The sequence below is a fragment of the Peromyscus leucopus genome, chromosome 15 (assembly GCF_004664715.2).
Source record: "Peromyscus leucopus breed LL Stock chromosome 15, UCI_PerLeu_2.1, whole genome shotgun sequence".
Classification (NCBI taxonomy): Eukaryota; Metazoa; Chordata; class Mammalia; order Rodentia; family Cricetidae; genus Peromyscus; species Peromyscus leucopus.
Window position 1 is genome coordinate 19,512,970 of NC_051076.1, and position 18,922 is coordinate 19,531,891.

Here is an 18,922-nt window from a genome sequence, read left to right on the forward strand (position 1 = left end):
AAAACTGGAAGCTTTCTTTCAGCCTACCTCCCTGTAAGTCAGCAAGTTTTGTCAAATCTGTCTCCTAAAAATATGCCAAGTCCATAGTATATTACCCCTCACCTAATTTTCTACACAAAAACCCAATCACTTCACAGTATCCAATCTAGCCAATTTTCAATATCAAATTATTTTATTTTTTAAAGATTTATTTATTTTTATTATGTATACAGTGTTCTGCCTGTGTGTCAGATCTCATTACAGATGGTTGTGAGCCATCATGTGGTTGCTGGGATTTTTAAACTCAGGTCCTCTGGAAGAGCAGCCGGTGCTCTTAACCACTGAGCCATCTCTCCAGCCCCCAAATTATTATTTTAAAATAAAAGTCTGATACAACCTTTCCTTCTTCCTCAGTTATATTAGTTTATCTGCTCAGAATCTTTTCTCAGCTTTCCAGTGCCTACATTATAAAGTCTAAACTTATCTTGTCACAAGTTCTTAAGCATCACGTCACACCACAGCCCCTCAATTCTCATGTTCCAGCAATTCTAAAGACAACAGTGTCACACCCAGCTGTGTTGGCTTCCACCACCAGAACCACCTCCTTCCACTCTGCATCTGCTGGGCTAGCTCCCAACACCACAGCCTCAGGCTCGCTTCGCATGTCTCCGCTGGTGAGATGCAGCTCTCAGGCTTTACCCACCAATACTACTAACAAGCCACGGGGAAAGCATTAATAACCACTTAAAAACACTAACACTTCGTAAAAAAGTGCACATCTTCCTACCGCCACAACACCCCCTCCTTACACTGTTCCATCACACGCAGCCACTTACCCACTGGGGAATCTGAGAAATCTCCGCTAACTTAGCTCTGTGTTATTATGCTGTTAGGGATTTTTTGTTATAGGGCTACAGAGATGTCAGTGGTTAGAACACTTGCTGCTCTTGCAGAGGACCTGAGTTCAGTTCCCAGGACCCACACCAGGCAGCTTCCAACTGCCTGCAGCTCCAGGGGATCTGACACCCTCTTCTGGCTTCCACAAGAACCTACATACACACACACACACACACACACACACACACACACACACACACACACGGTATATATATGTACGTATATAAAATAAATTCAAAGACTTTTCTTCCTTAGACCCCTGAGTTTGTACAAGGTAATCAGAGACACTCCGAGTAATAATCTTTGATTTAATCAGTTCTCAACACTCCATGTCCTAAGCCAGTGGGCTCCCAGTTAGGTGTACCCCCACCAGGGGTATACAAAATGATCCATTGAGCCTGACAGTAAATATAGGAACTTTTATTCATGCTAATTTGGGGTATGAAAAAAAAATGTTATTCATAATTGATTTGTATTTATAAATATTTATAAATTGTTATAAGTAATAATAATTTATTGATAATTGAAATGTGGATTAACTCCTGGGTCATGTCAAGCGGTCAGATACCAAATACAGAACACAAGTGGCATTTCCAGTGGCGCAGGAGAGTTCCATACCACCAAGGGGCCACAGTGACAGACTCGTCACTTAGCTCTTTCCTCCTGCTGCTGGCTAATGCTTGTTTGCTCGGCTCACAGAGAGGAGTGTCTGCTTGAAGCTGGGCAGTTAGAGGGACAGATACGGAGATCTAATACTGAAGACAGATGAATCCGGTGGGTAGGGGAAAAACTGGGAGAGAATTCAAAAACCAAGTAAAGAACAGAGAAAATGAGCCAGTTATGATGACTCACAACTATAATCCTAGCACTCAGAAGCTGAGGAAGGTGGATTACCATGAATTTGAAGACAGCCAAAGCTAATAGTGAGATCCAGGACAGCCTGGAGTTATCAAATAAGATTATATCTCAAAAATTAAAGGAAAAATTAAGAAAAGGCAGAAAGTTCAGAACAAATGCAGAGAGGTGGTTCAGTGAGGACTGAGGTGAGTGCGTCTGGCAGGATGAGACTTGAAAGAGGGCGGGCAACAGCCTGGCAAGAACTGGTTAGAGGAGGAGGGAGGGAGGCAACGGGAACTCTTCCAAGAGTCTTTAAAGAGGGTCACACAGAACAGTACAGTTAGAAGGTTTATTAAATCAAGGGGAGTTTTTTAAAAAATGAGTGATATAATCACTTAAGTGCTGACAGAAAATCTATTAGGGACCTCACAACCTGAATCACCTGAGGGAATGACTAAATTGATGGTGTCACTGTGTGTGGAACTCTCCCATGCCACCATCATCTAATGGCCTCTTCTGGACTGTGAGTATGCACACATACCACCATCACCACATCCTAAAAAGAAAGAATCCAACAAAAAACGAAAAATACATCACCCAATAAAGACAGGAAAATATATAATTATAAACATAAAGCCTTCATATGTTGTGCCCAATAGGCACAAGATTTTTTCCTTGTGACAAGAGATGAAGGCAGACATCAGGGTGCCACTTGGAGGTACACAGTAAATGAGCAGATCGGGTAGCATGAAGACAAAGTTATCAGTTTCTAGGTTCATGCTAGAACCCTGCAGTCAGGAGAAACTGAGGCTGGATGGCTGTGAATTCGAGGATAATCTGGGCTACACAGCAATATCCTTCCAAGATAAAAAGGAAGGGAGGAGCTGAGAAGTAATCAGCTCAGTGAAGGAATGATAAGAGTGTAAAGAATGGTGAACCTCTGTTTGCCTCAGGGTAGACGAGTACAGCCAAGGGAAAGAAACCGAGATGTTGTGGGGTGCGGGACTCAACACTGTGCTTGTACTGTGTGATTTAACACACATGTTAATCATGTTCATGTTCAGGTGAGGGATTTCAGTTAGACTATCCAGGACTGGGGTTTCTCTACAGTACCAGCAGAGGAGGAAGGTGTTGTTCAGAGTGTTACACTGATCACAGCAGTGTGCTTGACAGACCCTCAGCTAGTAACACCGAGAAAAACATAAACAACATCTTGAGATGTTTAGTTTTCCAGCACATTGACAATTATGATGGCTTCTTCAGATCAGTAAATACTATCAATGGTCACCTTGTAAAGGTCAAAGTTTACAAGTGACCTTTTTCTTTTCTTTTTTTTGAGACAAGGTTTCTCTGTGTAGCCCTGGCTGTCCTGGAACTCTCTGTAGACCAGGCTGGCCTCGAACTCACAGAGATCTGCTTGCTTCTGCCTCCCGAGTGCTGGGATTAAAGACGTGCACCACCACCACCCAGTTTAGAAGTGATCTTTTCATACCCGATATCCAATATAAGGCAAGAGCTGTTTTCCTTTTAAAACACTAAAACTTTAAACTCAACCATTATTATTTTTTTTTTTTTTAAAGTCAGAGTCTTGCTGGCTTGAGAAAGAGGCACCTTCAGCCTCCAAACTGCTGGATTACAAGCATACACCACCACACCCAGATTACCCAACCACTTCTAACCACCTCTGCTGCTACTACCTCCATGTCTGTCTGGCCTGGACCATCCTGCTGTTGGGCCCTGAGCTACTTTTCATCTCAGAAGCTGAAAAAACCTAAAAATGAAATCAGATCTTCAATGACTCTTGCTCATTTTTAAAAGAAAATCCAGGGCTGAAGAGATGGCTCAGCGGTTAAGAGCACTGGCTGCTCTTCCAGAGGACCCAGGTTCAATTCCCAGCACCCATATGGCAGCTCACAACTGTCTGTGACTTCAGTTCTAGGAGATCTGACACCTTCACACCAATGCACATAAGATAAAGTTGAATAAGATTATTTTAGAAAAAAATAAAATAAATTAAAAAAAAAAAAGAAAGAAAATCTAGTTCCTAACCAGTCTGTAAGAGCCCAGACAACCTAGCTCCTGAGGATTTCCACACATATTCTCTCTCTGCTGGCTCCGAGACCCAGCCACACTTTCTTTTCTCACTTTTTTCAGTCTTGCCAAGCACAGGCTCATCTGGGATCTCTGTAACTGCTTTCCCCAGGACAGGGTTCTTCTCAATTAGTCATCCAGGTTACTCTTTCCCTTCATCCTGATCTCTGTTCAAATGCCAATTCCTTAGAAACATGTCTTGAGAGACGATGAGGGCGGTGGTGCACACATTTAAACTGAGCACCCAGGAAGCAGAGGTAGGTGGATCTCTGAGTTCAAGGCCAGCCTAGTCTACAGAGTGATTTCCAGGACAGCCAGGGCTACACAAAGAGAAACCCTGTCTGGCAAAAAAAAAAAAAGGATAGAGTATGAGAAACGATTGTGCCAATACCTATATCTGACTGTTCTGTTCCGTTTGACTTATCACTCTCTACTATTGTAATATTATATTCTTATCTGCCCCACAAAAATGTAAACTCCATACAGAATTTTCTGTCATGATTATGTCCTAGTTGCCTAGAATAACATACTTTATATAGGATAGACATTCAATAAATGAATAAATAAATTAATCTGCTTTTAATTCCTGCCTATTCTGCCTTTTAACATGCTATATAATACTACAAGAATTTAAAAATGTAAAATTAACTTATTTGTTTTGTATGTATGTGAGTGTGTGCATGTGCGCATGCTAGGGTGTGAGTGTGCAGACCAGAGGACAACTTTGGGGATCACTTCTCTCCTTCCCCTGTGCAGGTCTTGGTGACTGAACTCATCTTTCTGGCTCATCAAACATTTTTTTTTTTTTAACATTAAAAAGGAGGAGGGTAGGGTAGGGGGATCCAATCAGCACATTCTCCAAAAACAGTGTCACAAAAAGCCTGACACTATTTTGGGAGACTTTGGTCATATCAATCAAAAGACTCCCCACGGAATCAAGCAAGTCATCTGTCTTCTGCCCTTCTGGTCCTCTGGAATATAAAATGCCAGCTTTTGCTAGAAATGAAAGGATCGTTTGTTCTGATACAAAGAAGGGTTGATTACTTACAGGTCCTACGCAGTTGAGGACAAGCACAGTCTTTTTAGCCATTTCATCAAGTGAGGCTTGATTACTGATATCACAGATTATTATTCCAACTTCAGATGGCAGTGTCGGTCTCCCTAAAGTTAAAAAAAGTCATTTCAAGCAAGTCTACATCAATATGAGACCTTCTAGAACACCTCCTTATAGTAGTCAGTGACTGCAAAGTTACTAAATGGACTAACATACTGAAAACTTTCAACCATGAAAACTTTACCATCTAGTTTAGGTGCTGAGGAGATGACTGCTTTGTCTTCCTCTCCAAGATATTTCTCTCACAGAACTAGCTACTAAACAATTACATATGATCCAATTATAGTAAGTCAACAGAGACTGTCAAAGGTCAACACCATGAGAACTAGACAGGACTCAGGCCAATTCACTTTTTAGCATTTTTAAGGATTTATTATCTTTTAATTATTATTTTTTGGTTTTTCAAGACAGGGTTTCTCTGTGTAACACCTCTGGCTGTCCTGAAACTCGCTCTGTAAACCAGGCTGGCCTCAAACTCAAAGAAATCCACTTGCCTCTGCCTCCAAGTGCTGGGATCAAAGGTGTGTGCCACCACCAACCCCCCTGGCTATTTATTTTTCTAATGTGTGTGCATCTATATGTATGTATGTATGTGCACTTCAGTGTGGGAGCCCAAGGAGACCAAAGCTATCGGATCTTTCCTGAAGCTGGAGTGACAGGGGATTGTGAGTCACTCAACATGGGTGCTAGGAACTGAATATGGATCCTCAGCAAGAACAGTGCATGCTCTCAACTGCTGAGACATCTCTCCAGCCCTGTGAATTCATTTTTAAGTAGTCCAGCCTACATAAAATCATTCAAGTGTATAAGGAAACAACTGGAATTAATCGACCCAATAGAGCAATGCAAGTCTCCACTGACTAAGGGCATACTCTCCAAAGTCACCTGATTTTGGCAGTGTAGATGGTAAGGAAGGAAGAGGTTATAACTATGGGGCGGTGGTTCTCAGCCTTCCTAATGTTGTGATCCTTTCATACAGTTCCTCATGGTGTGCTGACCCCCAACCAGAAAATTACTTTCACTGCTACTTCATGACTGTAATGTTGCTACTGTTATGAATTGTTATATAAATACTTGTGTTTTCCCATGGTCTCAGGTGACCCCTGTGAAAGGGTCATTTGACTCCCAAAGGGGTCCCAACCCCCAGGTTGAGAACCACTGCTATAGCGCCTCACTGAGGAAGGAAAATGAAAGAATGTGTTTTAATAATGCCATGTTTCCCAAAAAAACATAAATAAACATCCAAAACCTCTTTGTCAAGGTTCTGTGTGTTAGCAGTGGCAGCATTAAGAGTTGTAGAAGAGCCGGGCGGTGGTGGCGCACGCCTTTAATGCCAGTACTCGGGAGGCAGAGCCAGGCGGATCTCTGTGAGTTCGAGGCCAGCCTGGGCTGTCTCGAAAAACAGAAACAAACAAACAAACAAAAAAAAGAGTTGTAGAAGAATCTAGCTTGCATGCTATTCTCTATGTAGAACCACAGAACAAAAGACCGTGTATTCTTCTCACTCTGTGTGGAGCTGTAAGACTGAACAGAAAGAATGGAGAACAAGTGTGACTTGTCTTAGGTGGAGATTTAGTTGCCCAACTCCAAGGCTATTGGGTTCTAAGTCAAGTGCTTCCCCCAACTAGAAAGTAGGACGTGTGCGTGTGTGTGTGTGCGTGTGTGTGTGTGTGTGTGTGTGTGTGTGTGTGTGCGTGCGTGTGCGTGTGTGTGTGTGTGTGTGTGTGTGTGTCCGTGTGTCCGTCTCTTCTCGCTCCCATGTGTGCAGCACAACACTTAGGAGAAGGCCTAGCAAGGAAAATACTACTCCGTAAATATATGTTGAACAGAAGTCGAAAGAATAAGTAAATAGCCAAAACATAAAAAGCGAGGCAGGAAGGCCACATTTTTATGAAGAATAGGATGACCGCAGGGGGCGTGGCAGTGCTAATGTCAGCGTTTGGGAAGATGAAGCAAGGGGATCACTAGGGCCAGGCCAGCCTACACTGCCTCCAACACCTAAAATCGGGACTGCTGGAGGATTTCTACGTGCAAAACCACAAACTAAAAACCAAAAGCACAACAAATAAAAAACCCAAGCAGCTAGTGGTATGCACCGCACGTTCGGAAGTGCTGAGATAAATCCCTATCACCAAAATAAACAGATAAATAAGCGCCCTATAATGTTATTAGTACAACTCAAGCTTGCTTTCTTGTTCCCAAACACAAACGCCAACGGACCTCTGAGAAATCGATATCTTATTTCCCTTTCCGACGGAAAGTGCCAAGAACCCTCCAAACCCATCAGAACGACAGAGCTGGACCGAGGCGCTCCCAAAGTTCTTATTTCGACAGCGGGGCTCCCCACACTGGGAGAGAAAAGCCTTTTCATTTTGTCTTTCTTCTTTCTTTCATTTAGGGGTGGTACAAAGGCCCGGCCCGGCCAGGCGTCGGGTCCTCGTCCTCCGGCCGGCCGGGCTCGATGCAGCCGCACACGGAGCGGAGAGACATGCCTCGGCGACCAGCGCCGGGTCCAGCCCGGTCCAGCCCGGCCCTGCCCACCCCGCCGCCGCGTTACCCAGCTTCAGGGCAGCCTTCTCCAGCACTTGCTGCAGCTTCTCCTTGGAGCGGCCCGCCACGGCCCAGGGCAGACGGGAGCTCTGCTCCAGGGCCACCTGCTCCCGGGCCACCTCCTCCGTCACGAACTGGCCGGTGAAGCCAGAGGCGCCGAACACCACCAGGTGGAAAGGCCTCTGCTCCGTCGCCATGGCGAGTCCACAGCGAGCCGCAGCCCGGGGCGGGCTGAGTCCACCGCGCCTGCGCCTCAGGCGGCGACCCCAGTACCGGGCGCAGCAACCGCCGCTGTCCTGGCCGCCGTCGTCGCCGCCGCGGCTAGAGCGCCCCGCTCCCTTCGGCCCGCGCGCGGGCCACGCCCACGCCCACGCCCACGCCTCCTCGCGCTCCCGCGGCTGCGCGGCCTCCGGGGCGACCTCGTCGGGCTCCGGCCGCGGCCGCGGGACCTCGTCGGGCTCCGGCTGCGAGTCGGCGTCGCTGGCGGACAGGAGCGGCCGGCGGCCCATGTTGCCCGCAGCCCGGCGACCCGCACGGCTCTGGCCGCCCCGAGGCGTCGCGTCCTCTCTGAGGCCGGACCGGGGCGGGCCGGTTCTTCCCGCTTCTCCGGGGGATTGCGAAAAGAGGCAGCCCGGGGGTCGCCCACGCTGAGCGCTCGCTGCGGCTTTGGAAGCCCGGGTGGAGGCGGAGGGGAAGCGTATTAGCAATGAGGGACGCTGGTGACGGGGCTGAGTGCCCCGGACTGTCATCCAGCCTTTCGGTTGGTGAATTTGTCAGAGACGATTGCTTCGGGCTAGATTTCCTGTTTTTAAAAAAAATGCATTTACTTGTTTGTATATCTGTCTGTGGACATGTGACGGAGCTGGAGGAGAACTTTCGGGAGTCAGGGACCAAACTCAAGATGTCAGGCTCGGCAGTAAGTGCCTGTACCCACTGAGCTGTTCTGGGAGCTACTACAGACCAAAACCATTCCTGCTGACTGAGACGTATTACACAGATAGTAAAATATCCGTGGGGTACAGTAGCCGGGCCAGTTTATTTAAATGACCTGTATCCAGTGAAGTCACTCAGTTTGCTCCATTTGCAGTTTTGCGTTGTAAATCTCGCTTGACTTTAATGCCGTTCTGGGTTTCTTAAAACCAGTTCTGGTTTTGAGGGCTTCCCAAATTACTGATTATTGTTAAGTAGGTTTTTGTTTTTTTGTTTGTTTGTTTTTTGTTTGTTTGTTTTTTTTGTCTTAAACTTGCTTAAAATTTTGTTGTTGCTTTTGTTTTGAGACACATTCTCTATATAGTCCCAAATGGCCTCAGGTTCTGGGTCCTCCTGCACCAGTCCCGGAGTCCTGGGATTACAAGCATGTGACACCCACCCCACCCCCCACCCCCTCTTTAAAATGCTCTAGTTAGTTTTCTCTCACTATCAAGAAATACTGTGGTCTGGAGAGATGGCTCAGCAGTTGAGCACACTGGATGCTCTTCCAGAGAATCCAAATTTGATTCCCAGCAGCACCCACTTACATGATGCACAGACATATAGACACAGGCAAAAACCCATACACCAAAAAATAAAACAAAATATCTGAAAAATTAGCTTATGACGAGGAAAAGGCTTGTTTGGTTTGCATTTGTGTAGTCCCAGTCTTTGATCTGGTGTGCCTATGGCTTTGGGTCTCTGGTGGTCGTTCTGGATGGCGATGACTAAAGGTCAAAGCAGAGCGAATTACTCACTTCATGGCCCAGAAACACAGGTGGAAGCGGGTGGCTGCTACACTCTCCCTCGTAGTCATTCCCGCCATGGTTTAAGGACTTCACATTAGCCACCCCCACCAAACTCTGCACTCCCTCCACACGGTAGTTCCCCAGAACCTCAGGGCCCAGGACTAACACAGAGGCACCAACCATCAGCAGAGGTACCAGACTAGAAGGAGGACTCTCTGACAGTTCTATACCTGCCTTCCACCCAGAGCCCACCTTTTAACACGTGGGCCTTTGATGGACACTCAACATCCAAGCTATAGCATGCTGTAGATATAAGACTACTCCTAAATTTAATTTTGTAATTGTGTGATCTGTATCCAGTACATGTAAAAAGCCATTTAATGCCATTCAGCAAGCATTCCCAGGGAGCCTCCTGTGTGTTAGGCTCTAAAATAAGATCTATGAATACATGGCTACAACAAAGCATTGCTATCCCTAATTGGGGTGTAGATGGCTTAATTGCTGTATATGTGGCAAATGAGGAACTAACTCTAGGCAGAATAAGCAAGAGAAGACACTTGTTCCAGGTTGTACTGTTGGTGGTGTCAAACACTATGCTGAGGACCCTTGTGTTATGGGGTAACTTTTAATTCATTAAAAAAGAGAGTCCAGAGAAGAAGCCAGTACTGGCCTGGATTAGCAGGGTTTAGATATGGAAGAATCAAGAGACTAATTGAGATAATAACTATTTTAAGTAAACATTTTTTTTTAAAAAATCACAATGAACAAAAAAAAAATCAAAAGTTTGAATAAAGTCAATGGTTCTGAGCAAAGATTCTCTGCCCAGTGAGTGTAGAAAGCAATAACATAGCACCAGATGCGCACAAAGAGCTACATGGTAGATCCAGGGAGAAGGAGAGAAGCTTGCTCATCGGCCTAGGGGAGAAAGGAGAAACAGGCACCTGGCTGGTTATTGTCTGATTGCAACAGGGAGTTAAAAATAAAGGAAGAAAGGACTGGTAGCATGGTTGGCACGAGCCAGCGGGGCCAGGCGAAAACTACAGGTACTCGGGGTCGGGGGTGGGTGGGGGGGGAGTCTCTGCCAGTAAAGGCTTCTGTGTAAGCATGAGGACCAGAGTTAGAGTCCAGCCCCCACGGTTGGGTCTGCTGGCCACTGCTTTGGGAAGGTAGAGACAGGAGGATAACTAGGACTTGCTAGCCAGCCGCTCAGGCTGAATCAGAGATCTCCAGGTTCACCGAGAGACCCTGCCAAAAAAAAAAAAGTTAGCAAGTTGGTTGAGCAGGTTTTGGCACCTGCCATTGAGCCTGGACCCTAGTTCAATCCCAGAGACACATTTGGTAGACACAAAGAACCAACTTTTGTAAGCTGTCCTTTGAATCACACACACACACAACACACACACACACACACACACACACACACACCACACACACACACACACACACACAAACATAAATAAGTGTAATAAATAGAGGTGCCAGAGCATGAGATGTCTGCCAGGGAAAGCTGCAGACCAGGAGTGGAACTGCCCAGGAGAGATGTGTGTTGCAGGCAGCAGAGGGCAAAGGACAGCGCCATCCAGGTCCTTTGACCTCAGACACACAGCTGCGGGATGTGGAGTTTGCCCTGCTGGGTTTCAGTCTCGCTTTGGTCCAGTACTTCCTCACTATGCTCCCATTCCTCCCTTTTGGAATGGTGATGTCTATTCTGTGCCATGGAAATGTTGGAAGTGTGTGATTTGCTTTTTGATTTTACATGGGGTTACGGTTAAGAAATTGCTTTGCGTTTCCAGAGAGGCTTGGACTTTAGAACATTGTTGAGTCTGTGATAGATGACGGGGACTTCTGACGTTGGACCGAGTGCATTTGTATTATGATATGGCCAGGAGCTATGGGAGCTGAGGAGTGAAATGTGGTGGTTTGCACGAGAATGGCCCCCATAGGGCTGCATGTTTGAATATTTGGTCCCTAGTTGGTGGCTATTTGGGGAGGATTAGGAGATGTGGCCTTGTTGGAGGAAGTATGTCACTGGAGGTGGGATTTGAGGTTTCAAAGGACTATTACCATTTTGAGTTAGTTCTCTCTGTCTCTACTTGTGATCAAGACCGGCGCTCTCAGCTGTTGCTGCATTATCTATAGTTGCTCCACTCTCATGGATCCTAAACCTCTGAAACTATAGGATGGATTACATTCTTTCTTATAAGAAGCCTTGGTCATGGTATTATTGTTTAAATTTTCCTCAGCAATGAAAAAGTATCTAAGACATCTGTTTTCTGTTGCTATGATAAATGCCTAAAGCTAAGAACTTTAGAAACAACAAAAATTACTTAGCTAAATATTAAAGACCAAAAGTTTGCCGGGCAGTGGTGGTGCACATCTTTAATCCCAGCTCTCAGGAGGCAGAGGCCGGCGGATCTCTGTGAGTTTGCCAGCCTGGTCTACAGAGTGAGTTCCAGGATAGCCAAAGCTACACAGAGAAACCCCATCTAGAACAACAACAAAAAACCCCAAACAAACAAAGGCCAAAAGTTCCAGTGTAGGCCGCCCTAACTGCTTAGTCTCTGGTTCAGGTGAGCCGTCTGTTTATGTCACAAAGACGAAGAAAGGAAAACAGCGTCAGAGTGCTTGATCAGCATGCACAAGGCACTCGGGCTGAGAATAGAAAAACAAAAGAGCACTTAAGAGAGACAGACAGACTGACTGCTTCATGCTCCCACTCTGAGGAGCACTAACAAGGGGTCCTCATGAACTGCACTGGTCTGCCCAAGAGCAATGCCTGAGCATCTGGCTCCTACTGGCTCTGTTTTTCAATGTTTCAACACTTTTCTTATCACTGCACTTGGACCGAGCACCAACACATGAACCCTTGGGAAATGTGCCCAAACCACATCCGAACCATAGCACAGAGAGTGTCCAGATCCGCTTCAGAGTAATTCAGGACATGTATTGGCATCAAATGTTAAAACATATCCCTGTATCCCAGATATGACAGTGTTATCTGGATGATATTTAAATGAAAAATTTAAATATTCCTAAAACGATTAATCCTAAGAGTGTATACTGTGCTGGCTGGTTCTGTTCCGCTTGGCACAAACCAGAGTCATTTTGAAAGAGGGGAACTCAGTTGAGCAAATGCCCCCACCAGATTGGCCTGAGGTTCCTTTCCTTGATTGATGACTGATGCCGGAAGGCCCGGCTCACTGAGGAAGGTGCTACCCCTGGGCTGGTGCTCCTGGGGGCTAAATAAGAAGGCAGGTTGAGCAAGTCATGAGGAGCAAGCCAGTAAGCGACACTCCTCATGGCCTCTGCCTCAGTTTCTGTCTCCAGGTCCCTGCCCTGCTTGAGTTCCTGCCCTGACTTCCTCATGATGAACCATAGTGTATAAGTATAAGTGAAATAAACCCTTTCCTCCCCAACTTACTTGTGGTCTTGGTGTTTTATCACAGCAATAGAAACCCTAACTAAGACACATACTTATTTTTATCCTATGTTGACTTCCGCTAATTACCCACCCACACCTAGCTGCCAGACACACTATTTCTGTAGTTTCCATCTGTTGCCTCCACCACACGTGAGTTGCCAAATTCCATATGTGATGTGATGCCATGGTCACCAGGGAAGACTGCATTTTGTTCATCTGTCAGTGACACCCATCTCTGTCTTCCAGGAACATATTTGACAGACAGAGACTCCAGCCCTCACCCCCACTAGACCAGGGCTCTGTTATCCCTTAGGTCATAACTTTAGGTATTTATCATAGCTTAGGAAGTGTGGAATTCCACTGGCTTTAGGCCTTCCTTCTCTTCTTCACGCTTGCTTCCTCATACACACTAATGAATGTAGCTAGAAGTTTTCCTGTGTCCCACCCATCGGCGTGGTCCCTCAGCTGCTTATAAAATAACCATTCAGAGGCTTATATTAATTATAACTGCTGGGCCATTAGCTCAGACTTATTACTGAGTAGCTCTTACACTTAAGTTAACCCATAATTCTTATTTATGTTAGCCACATGGCTTGGTACCTTTTTTCAGTTCTGCCTTCACATCTTGCTTTCTCTGTGTCTGGCTGGTGACTCCTGACTCTGCCTTTCCTCTTCCTTTAGTCTGCTCGCCCACCTATACATCCTGCCTGGCTACTGGCCAATCAGCATTTTATTTATCAACCAATCAGAACAACACATTCACAGCATACAGAATGATATCACCCATCAAATGTATGCTTCATTCCCCAAATAGTTTTTTATTAATTTTTCCCCGTGTGTTACATGAATTTAAACATAATGAATACAAAACCCTAAGTGTTCGTAAGAATTGGAAAAACATAAATATTGTAAGGAACATTTCAAATGATGCACATCCTACGATCATATGGGTGATACGGCTTGCAAAAAGTGATAACATCAATACAGAAAGTGTCTTGGGGTGAGGGCTGGGGTTCCTAAATTAATGAAAATTATTTACTTGCCAGTATAGTTTTATGAACATAGAACTTTTCGCAAGAAATATTTTAATTGTTTATATATAAAAAACCTTGGATTTGCATGTGTTGGAGGTCCTGTGTGGAGTAGTTTGGGGTTTGTGTTTTATTTGCACAGTTCTTTTTTAGGCTCGTCTGTGAAGAGGAGTCTTGCTTTCCTGGGTCCGATTTTATCATGAGACGAACTCAGTAAGTCACTAGATGGAGCTCTTTGGTTCTTCTTGCCCAAAGACTGTGTGGTTTCCTTGGCACACACACTTCCCAAATACAAAGGCCCATAGGCACTCTCTGATAACCCTTCCCACCACCTTGATAAGATGCCGTGACTGTGCCCCGCTGTGTCTTTAGCATAAGGCTCCTTTGAAGGACACAGGATGACATCTGGTTCACCCTCTTGGAGAGGTCAACTTTGTAAACTAAGCTCTTCTTTTTTTCCTCCTCCTCTCCTCCTCCTGTCCATTTCCTTTCTCCCGTGACCCCTCCTCATCAAGACCATTCTCACCATGTAGTCCAGGCTGGCTTCGAATTCTCTTCCCATTTTTCTGTCTCAGCCCATTGAATGCTGGGATCGGAGGTGTACACCACCACTTCTTGTGGAGCACTGTTTGGACCAGCAGAAGCATTAGCCAAACACAGAAGGCAAGTTTCGCTTTCTGCTGATTTGCCTATTTGTGTTAACATATGAGGGACAAGGGAATACAGTGTAAGCATGGACAGCAGCGGATAACGTTCCTCTTCCTGCTCAGCCACTGAATTGCGCATGCCTGGCATGGGAGACGTGCAAGCACCCCATGGAAGACATTGTAAAGCGCTTGCTAATACCTAGCAATCAATATTAATGTGCAAGTTTTCTGTCTGTTTACCGCTCCTCTCCGAGGTACCTGAGCATCTGTATTAGTCAGGGTCTCGAGAGGAACAGAACTGATAGAAGGAGGCGCTACAGAGCTCCAAGGCCAGCACGGATGCTCCCCTCTCCTTCCTCTAGTGGGCAAGAAGCACATGCCTACAGGGCTGTTTTGTTCACACATTTCCCCCTCTATCCTACACACATTGAGCGCTACCAAGAGCCGAGAAATAGAAACTGGTAAAAGTGAACCCTGGTTTTCTGATGGCTTGCTTGGAACCGCCAGTCTGGGTGGAGCTGGAGACAGGAAGCTCGGGGCTTGAGGAATACAAGGTCTGTTGGACAGTGAGACGGAACCTGGAGTGGCTTATGTAGGTCGGGAACAGCCACACCAAGGCAAAGGGTGGCCTCAGTTTCTCAGTCTGTACCAGGGTCAGCTCTGTAAGGACCTCAGAAGTAAGAAACAGTTACCCCACTTGCTTCACTACCCCGAAAGCGACAGTCACGATGCCGCTTCATGGGCAATGCCACTGGTGACGGCTATCATTTGGCATAAAGAAAGAACAGTGAGGGGACAGGCTGTAGTGCGCTGAGGAGATGCTGGGAGCAGGGGATGGACAGACCTACATTTAGTACCACCTCAACCTGAGGCGATTTCAGTGACCTTGGACATACCATTCGCAGACTCTGAGCTGTTTTTTCTGGAAGGCGGAGTTCTTGTTCTGTTCTGGAGGATGTATTTTGTAGGAATTAGGGCACAAAAGTCTGAGTTCATTTTCTGACTCAGCCACTCTCTGAGTGTGTGCCTGTGGGAATCTCACGGAGTTACCTCAGTTCTTATGTAAGGTTGTGCAACCTCATAGACGGGCATGAACTTAGGTCAGGTAACAGTTTTCACCAGGGCTGGAACACAGTGGGACTCAACTAGTGTTTTTCCCAGCTTAACTCAAGCAGCCCTTGCTACCAAGAGACAGCCCAAACATGTGGCCTGCTGTATTCCTCAGGAATGGTGCTTGTTGGCCTTGTTGCCACAAAAATTTAAATATCAAGAGGTCATGGATCATGTTGCCTAGCACTGAGTCCAGCACACAGAAAGCACAGAATAAACAAATCTCTGCCAAACACAGACAGAAATCTACAGGCCTTGACACATCTGCCCATCAGGCCGATACTGGAGAAACTATTACTCTAGGCCTATAAATTCTGGAACGTTTACTTTCCTGAGCTACTCCTGGGACGAGAGTGGACCTGTGGCTAATAATAATGGAGAAGGAGAGCATGGAGAGGCAAGTCTAGACTGGCCGTCGTCGGCACACAGACTGAGTGGAAGACCTTTCTCCTGTGTGTTAGGTACTTTTCTGTTGCTGTGCCCAAAGGCCACAACCCAGAGCAAGTTACAGAAGAAGGAGGGTCGTCGTTTTCTTTTTGGCTTGGGTTCCGGAGGACCAGTTGTCTGTCATGCAGCAGGAACAGGAAGCTGAGAGAAGGTAGAGAGAATTGGAAGTGGGGTGCGGCTACAAACGGATGCCCTTCCTCCCCAAACAGCTACGAACTTGGGGTCAAGTGTTAAAATACATGGGTCTATAGGGGACACTTTTTCAAACCACCACACCCCACTCTCAGGTGTCACAGCTGGGGTTGGGGTGTGGGGGTCGTTTGTTTCCCCCCCCACGACAGGGTCTCCTATAACCCAGGCTGGCTTTGAGCTCACCAAGAATGACCTTGAACTTCTGACCCTCTGCCCTACCCCTACCTGCTGGGGTAGCCCTGTGTCACCTTGCCCAGAAATGTGCATGGGCATCAAACCCAGGGCTTCATAGACGCTAGGCAACCTCTCTCTGCGTGGACCTGAACTGCCTCCCTCCAGTCCTGAATTCCTACTGTGCTGCGAAAGTCTCAGCTGAGCATTCTGAAAGCCGTGTTTCGGGCAGTGTGGCCCCTTGTCAAAGTGCCCTGTGCCCTGTGTGATGTGTGACGAAGTGAGACCTTTCTGGGAGATGCCAGAAAAAGGACAGGAGAAGGTAAAGTGAAAGACAGAGACCTCTGTGCTCGTCCTCCCAAGTCTGGAACCTGCAGTCTGCAGCCTGCAGGCTTGAGAGTGAGCCTCATCCCATGCCTGGCCTTTGGAATCAACTTCTTGTGGGAAAGCAACTTGTGTTTGCCACTGAGCACAAATGCACGGGGCTATTTCGAGCCACCACCCTCTGGAATCATGACAGTCTAACTTGTATAACTGGAAGTAGGTCACCAACTAATCTCTTCCCAGTGACAGAGAAAAAAAAAACCTGCATCTGCAGAACCCATGAAGGCGAGGGTGAAGGCCTGGCCTTACCCTTTGCTAACCCACCCACACTCCCCTGGAAAATGGAGACACAACAGGTTGATTAAGTGGAGTGTGCATTTGCCTGAGCTAATACGTCAGCTCCCATCTGGCTGCACATACATACAACGTGGTAAAATGACCAAGTCCCCCGGTTCTTTCATCGGCATTATCATAGCTGTTGGTGGTTGTCATAGAAACCAGCAGAGGTGTCATGACTTCTCTCTCCCAGCCAGAGAAAGACCTAAAGTTATTCTGATCTGAGCCTGTTAAAAATAGAAACTGCCTTAAACTAGATAGACAGCCTAAGAGTTCTGTCTGCTTTGAAGATGTTTTGCCGCATGATTTTTTTTTTTTAATTTTTCAATTTGTCGTAAATTTTAATTAAAAAAATAGAAAGAAAAATGTTGAGGGGGCTGGGGAGATGGCTCAGCTAGTACAGTATTTGCCTTGCAGACACAAGGACCTGAATTTGTTCCCCAGAACCCATGTTTAAAATCCTATACTACATCGTGCTTTTGTAATCCCAGCACAGGGGAGGCAGAGACAGGAAGATCCACGGTGCTCACGGGCTGGCCAGCCTAGCCTATTAGTTGGGTCTTAGGCCAGACAGAGAGTGACACCCCCCCCTCAAAAATTAAGTGTACTGTTCCCCAGTAACAACAGCTTAGGTTGTCTTCTGGCTTCCACACAAGGCACACACACACACACACACACACACACACACACACACACACACACACGAATGCGAACACATGCACACATGCACAGAAAAAAATATAAAAAGAAAATGTTTTTGTTCCTTTCCAGCTACCCAGAATGTAATAATTCACCAAGAACTGATTTAAGCCAGGTGTGGTAGTGACAGGCTTCCAATTGCAGTGCTTGGGAGACAGAAGCAGGGGGATGAGAAGTTGGAGCCCACCTTTGCCACACAGGGAGTTTGAAACTGACCTGGGTTACATGCACCTCACATAAAATAAAAAATCAAAATGAAAGCAAACCAACAATTGGTTCTAGTGGCATCCACTAGGTCTCTTCACTTGCTAGAGGTGGAATCCTACATGAGTCGGAGTTAAAGACATACTCTCAGGCTTCTCTAGGGAGAAAGGATTTACACCGACCTGAAATTCTTTGGGCTTTTGCTTTAGTGTGGAGCTTGAATATTTCCAGAAAGTTATGTGTTAAAATCTTGGTCCCCAGTTTTGAGGTCCTGGGTAATGACAAAACCTATGAGAGTTGGGACCTAGTGAGAGGTCTGCATGTGTCCTTGAAAGGGATTGTGGGAAGGCTGGTGAGGGGTGGTCAGCAGGTAAAGTACTTGCCGCAAAAGCCCAGTGACCAGAGTTTAACCCTGGAACCCAAGGTGGAAAGAGATGAACAGACTCCTGAAGGTTGTCTTCCTCTGGCTTGTGAGGGTGTGCCCACACTCACACAGAGACACGCACATACACACAAATAGAAGCACATGTTTAGAAAGAAAGGCCAGGCAAGGCAGGCAGGGAAAGATGGCTAGTGGGACCCCACCCTTTCCTCTTTGATTTTTCTTCACACCTGGCTACGAGGTAAAGAGTCCTCTGCTGCCATGTGCTCCCACCAGGATCTACGGTCCCATCCCATGTCCGTGTCCAGGCAAACTGATCATGAACTGAACCTCAAAATCACAAGGGCTGGAGAGATGGCTCAGAGGTTAAGAACACTGGCTGCTCTTCCAGAGATCCTGAGTTCAATTCCCAGCATCCACATGGTGGCTCACAACCATCTGTAATGAGATCTGGTGCCCCCTTTGGTCTGCAGGGATACATGCAGGCAGAACACTGTATACATAATAAATAAATAAATCCAAGAAAGAAAGTAAAAAGAGGGAAAAACTGTTAGGAAAACTAGTTAGGAAAACTGCAAATATTAAAAAACAAAACAAAAAACACATGAGCCAAATAAACCTTCCTTCTTTCCAAGATTATTTGTCACAGGCACTTGTTACAATAATGGATGACAGACTCAGCGATGGCATTGCCTGGTCTCATTTTGGCCATTGTCACATCTAGGTCCCTTTGGCAAAGATGTCGTCACAGTGACTAGCTCTCAAATCTCAC

General features: G+C 46.2%; 1 protein-coding gene across 1 annotated transcript in view; it reads right to left on the reverse strand.

The window, feature by feature from the left end:
• Positions 1–7,823, reverse strand: part of Sccpdh (saccharopine dehydrogenase (putative)) — a 28,115-nt gene extending 20,292 nt beyond the window's left edge. The window contains exons 1-2 of the mRNA XM_028865486.2: positions 7,476–7,823; positions 4,853–4,965 (exon numbers count right to left, since the gene is read on the reverse strand). Coding sequence (XP_028721319.1) covers positions 4,853–4,965; positions 7,476–7,665 — 303 coding nt within the window. The 5' untranslated portion in view covers positions 7,666–7,823. The remainder of the gene's footprint in view (positions 1–4,852; positions 4,966–7,475) is intronic.
• Positions 7,824–18,922: the final 11,099 nt, after the last annotated feature.